Genomic DNA, 6,000 nt, shown 5'->3' with positions numbered 1-6,000 from the left:
TAGTAACAGCTCACGGTCAGCAGCGCAGTGAGCGCACGTCATGTGTTATTTTGCGGCCTTGAATACATAATTACATGAAGACAGAAATGACATTTTTGGGTGAATTGTACCTTGTAAACACAGTATGTGACTCTTTTAACACCATTAGGAGGTATGCATGTCGCTGAGCAAAGTATGTAAAACAATGTAAAGAATTCGGTTGTGTTTGACCCATTATGCGTGTCAAAAAGCGGACGAGTCTAAAGCAATGTCTGTAAAACCGAAATGTTGCCAGACGTCCGACTTCGAGAGGATGGGCCATCCTGTATTTCAACTCCACTCATCTTGACCTGGCAACGTTACTGCTGCTAGATCAAGCAGTCTGAACTCACATGTGACAGCAGCTCACTAATAAGAGAAAACGGACGTCATATCGTAATAAAATCGTCATAACGCCACGATGCATATTGTGACATTTTTGCATCGCAATAAGTCGTACCACGATAAATCGTTACATCCCTAATATATATATATATATATATATATATATATATACATATATAAACTTTTTACCCCTGATTTGTATGTATGTATATGGTTTCTATTATAATAAGCTTTCTATTATAAGATTAGTGCAATTTGTCAAAAGCCAGTATTTTCCCCAACAAAAAGACTGGAATAAAAAGGTGAATAAAAAGGTGAATTCAGAGATTTAAGCTAGAGAGAGCAAAGAGAAAAATTCTACATACACAGACATCAATGCACACCCTGGCATCCATATCTCCCTTCACACACACACACTCGCACGCACGCACGCACGCACACACGCACGCACATATATATATATATATATATATATATATATATATATATATATATATATATATATATATATATATATATATATATATATATGTATATATACATATATACATATGCGTGTATAAAATACCAAAAGGAAAGTTTCTGCAAAATGTCTGCGAGCTGTGAAGAGCTGAGAGATCACCAAGACAATGCATCATAAAACAAAGCATAACCCAGTAATAATCATTTACTATTTATTTATATATATATATATATATATATATATATATATATATATATATATATATATATATATATATATACATATATATATATACATATATATATATATATATATATATATATATATATATACATATATACATATATATATATATATATATATATATATATATATATATATATACGTATATACATATATATATATATATTATATATACATATATATACATATATATATATATATATATATATATATATATATATATATATATATATATATATATATATATACATATATATACATATATATATATATACATATATATATATATATATATATATATATATATATATATATACATATATATGTATATACATATATATATATATATGTATATATATATATATATATATATATATACATATATATATATATATATATATATATACATATATATATATATATATATATATATATATATATATATATATATATATATTTTTTTTTTTTTTTTAATTTATTTATTTTTTTCACCATTAAATTGATTAGCAAACGATATACAGTATCATCAGATTCATTATCTTCCACCCATGTTCAACTTGTTTGAAAGAATATATATAGTTGTTATTATTGTTATGATGTATTGTCAGGATAGTGCACCACTTAGTAGTGTTAGCAGTGTTTCATCAGAGGATGGCAGGTAATTGCAGAATTTGTGTTTATGTGTGTGTTTGGTGTGTTCTAGAAAGCAAAAGGTTGAGAATAAAACAGAGAGGAGTTAGACTTTAGAGATGGGAAAGAGATTTAGACTGAGGTGAGATAGAACAGTTGGGGAAACTATTTATGAGTATGAGTTTAGACCCTCCTTAGAGCGTGACTGCACATCCTGCAGTTCTTGATCATCCCTGGTCTTTATGTCCTGATAGGCATGAGTCTGCTGACATGCCCCCTTCAGATAGGCCCAGTTTGCTGCCAGGATCATCAGGTAGTGGATCTGTAGACAGCAGAGATGGGGAGGACAAAAGAGACAGAGTAACAGAAAGGAAGAAAGAAGTGGAAGGAAGGATTAGTCATCATTAGTAAGTTAGTTAGTTAAAGCCAGCTCTAAGCGTTAGGACAGTATTGGATAATTGCTATTAAAACTACTTCAATTTATTGTGCTGAATTATAATAGCTGCACTTCACAGAAATCGATATTAGTACATTCGAATACAATCAAAAGAAAAGACACTAATAGTAATAGTAATTTAAAAAACGCTTATATTTGGACATAATAATAATCATCAAAAAATATAAAGTAAAAATATGAGAAAGGTTACTTTTACAACAATTAATTATTACTCAATCCTTTTTTCGAACACAGGAATTATATATATTTATATATATATATATATATATATATATATATATATATATATATATATATATATATATATATATATATATTTATTATATTATTATATATTATATAAATAATACAAAAAGCAAAGAACTATAGAAAAATTCTAAACAAGTAGTAGTCAGAGGAATCCAATTGTACATGGAATAGATTTTTTATTTTATGTTTTGCATACATTTACATAATAGCCTGAAAGACATTATAGCCTGATTCTGTCTTTTTTATATTTAAATACCATGCATTGGGCATTACTGAGTCCACAGAAGTCACAATCTTTATTTATTTGTTCATAAATTTTAAATAAGCAGTTATTTTGGATTTATATATTATCTTACCTTGACTGCCTCGATATGATTACCATTACCAGTTAAGAATTAAATGAAAGAAATAACTGAGTAACGTATCATTCATATTTTGGTAAAAAAAAATATATATATATATTATATATATTACACTATGTTAAATTGGTATAGAAACATAGTTTTTATAATGAGAGAATATCATTATTAGCTGTTACATTGTCCACAAAATAATCCACACTTTTATAACAATTCTCCACTTACTTCTATTCTTTGTCTTTTACCTTACCTCTGTTACTCACTCAATTCCGCTCTCTCTCTCTCTCTCTCTCTCTCTCTCTCTCTCTCTTTACCTCTACCTTTCTAACTTTCTAAACTTTTCACAGAACCTTTCATAGACAGGGTTATATAGAAAGTTATATGTTGTGGCTATCGCATAGATGAGCTAAATGGCAGAGAGACAAACCAGTTGGTGAGACCAAACACAAACTGTAGATGTAGTGGCAACCATACAACAAAAACTGCCTTACTTCCTCCAAGTATAGGGTAGCTGGTCATTCTGGGGACCCAAAGATGCTAAACTGATGACAGAACGAAAGAATTTAACAAGACCATAGTACTATAAGTTCTCTTCAAATCTGCTCCTGGAGGCCCACTGGCCAATTTTTCCGAATCACCCAAAGATACACAGACAGATGTGTTGGATGAAAACTTTGACAACTTTTGTAGGACTGAGGAGGTTTGAAGACATCTAAAGCATTATAAAGTACGATAACCATAAAAATAAATAATTCTGCACATTAAAAAAATAGTTTATTACAACAAAATAAAAATTGTAATAAAAAACATTGACATTACAATACTGTAAACATGAAATCTTACCAGTGCAATCACTGTGGCACCAGCTCCGGCACAGGCAACAATATAAAGATGGTAGGACAAATAGAACTGCAAAGAAAAGAGTTTCCGAAATCTATTAAATATTTTATGTTCTTGAATGTGAAAATCAGCATACATTTCCAGCATTGTTTTACAATGCCCTTATCTGCTCTTAAGTTTTTTGTAGATATATGCTGTGTTGTATTCATTATGGTGTGTGTGTGTGTGTGTGTGTTATACTTCTAAATAAGTACAATATTTAGTAAAAATCTCCACCATGGTGTTTTTTTTTAATGTTTAATATACTGAGTTTAAGCAAAGCTGTTTTCTTGATTATCCACACATACAGTTTTAGATTGTGTGAATATTAAATAGGATACAGCAGGCAAGAATGTTTATACATTTATCATTTTCTGGAAAAAAAGTATATATAGTGTGAAAACTGACATATACTGTATCTATTATATGCAATATATGTAAGTAGCCTGCTGTAAACAAAAATCACGATATGCAGTATGACCTAAATATCAGCAGCAACTGCATCAAATGTCATACCTACGCTCAAGTTCGCTAAGCTATGTGTTTTTGTGCTAATAAGCCAGATTAATCAAATATAAAACATAAAATATACATATGAAAACTTAATTTAAAGTTTTTTTTATGCTTTTCCAGAATTAATGCTTTTTACCTCACTAGTATTGCAGATGTCGCTTAGTGTGGACCCACAGGCTTTACCAGGGTTCGCATTCCATGGGATGATTCCTGGAAATTATTACATGTATTATATATTTCTATCTCAGCACTGCTTAATCATTACACTTATTCTTTACAGGTTATAGAATGGAATGAATAATAACGTCATTTACAATTGTTAGCAAATTATACTTATATAAGGAAAAGTACACATGTAAGCCTAGACAAATTTATCTTAACCACTGTATTTTCAATAACATCACAGAATTCACAGAAAAGGGTGGTCACTGTGTTTACCATACTGCCGCACATCAACACAGATGTTGTCCACAGAGGTGAGATTGGCAATTGGGGATTTCATGGCACCACACGTGGTCCACATGTTATAAAAGAGGAAAACAGGCACGGCAGAAAATCCAAAGATGCCTAGCCATCCCAAGCCCAGAATATAGGTGAGGAACACAAACTAAAAAAAAAAGACAGGTTCAGGTTTATGCTCACATATTCATTCAATACCCATATATCTAATTTCATAATGACTTGAATAATCTCATAGCTTTGATCCCATTTAAATCCTGCAGTACATACAGTATGAATGTGACCCAGAATAATGACCTATTTCCCGCTGGATCACCTTGCATATGTTGGCACTAGATTATGACAGTCACTCATTTGAACACACACATATCATTTTCAGATTTATAAAAATCAGATCTGCATCTTTTGCAATCAGAAACACAAATCTTATACAAAAATGACTGCTACTGGACTGCAGCAATTAAAGAAATTTAGGTATATATCATTGTTGACATCCATCTTCACCTCAGGACTTCAATGGAGATGGGAAAATGTTTATGTATGTGTCAGGCTCACTGGAAAAAAGTAGCTTCTTGCACTAAACTCTAATTCTAACTGATAGCAAATTTGTTAAAGGAAACAAACCACCATGAACTGCCACCTTATTGTGGTGGAGGGGTTTAAGTGCTGAGTGATACTAAGAGCTATTTTGTCGGAGGCTAATGTCAAAAAGGTCTTGGTTGACAGGTCAGACTAAGTGCGATTCAAAAACCCCTTATGAGCTTAATGACTTCGAGGACCTTGACGTCACCCGGGGCGCCACCCTGGAGTCAGGCCTATGGGTTGGGGCTCGTATGGGAGCACCTGGTGGCTGGGTTTTTTCTCATGGAATCATCCTCCTGCAGGCCCACCACTTGCAGGGGGAGCCATAAGTGGCCGGTGCATTGTGGAACGGGTGGTGGTCAAAGGTTAGGACCACGACAACCTGATTGTCGGGCACAGAAACTGGCTCTTGGGACATGGAATGCCACCTCACTGGGAGGGAAGTAGCCCAAGCTTGTGCGGTAGGTGGAAGAGTACCGACTAGAGATAGTTGGGCTCACCTCCACACACAGCTGGGGCTCTGGAACTCAACTTCTTAAGAAGGGCTGGACTTTTTTCTACTCTTGAGTTGCTAATGGTAAGAGGCAGCAGGATGGTGTCGGCTTGCTTATAACTCCCCAACTTAGCCACCATGTGTTGGAGTTTTCCTCGGTAACTGAGAGGGTCACTGGAAAGTGCTCAGACTGAGGACTCTGTTGTTCTACTTGGGGACTTCAATGCCCATGTGGGTAATGACAGTGATACTTGGAGAGGCGTGATTGAGAGGAACAGCCTCCCTGATCTGAATCCGAGTGGTGTTCTGT

The 6,000-nt window shown here is 33.0% G+C and overlaps 1 protein-coding gene across 1 annotated transcript in view; it reads right to left on the bottom strand.

The window, feature by feature from the left end:
* Positions 1-1,564: 1,564 nt before the first annotated feature.
* gpm6ba (glycoprotein M6Ba) overlaps positions 1,565-6,000 on the bottom strand; it is a 71,550-nt gene continuing 67,114 nt past the window's right edge. The window contains exons 4-7 of the mRNA XM_056458941.1: positions 4,595-4,763; positions 4,293-4,366; positions 3,608-3,673; positions 1,565-2,021 (exon numbers count right to left, since the gene is read on the bottom strand). Coding sequence (XP_056314916.1) covers positions 1,869-2,021; positions 3,608-3,673; positions 4,293-4,366; positions 4,595-4,763 — 462 coding nt within the window. The 3' untranslated portion in view covers positions 1,565-1,868. The remainder of the gene's footprint in view (positions 2,022-3,607; positions 3,674-4,292; positions 4,367-4,594; positions 4,764-6,000) is intronic.

Source organism: Danio aesculapii, chromosome 1 (assembly GCF_903798145.1).
Source record: "Danio aesculapii chromosome 1, fDanAes4.1, whole genome shotgun sequence".
Classification (NCBI taxonomy): Eukaryota; Metazoa; Chordata; class Actinopteri; order Cypriniformes; family Danionidae; genus Danio; species Danio aesculapii.
The sequence above is the reverse complement of the archived record's forward strand: the minus strand, read 5'-3'. Positions and strand labels throughout refer to the sequence as shown.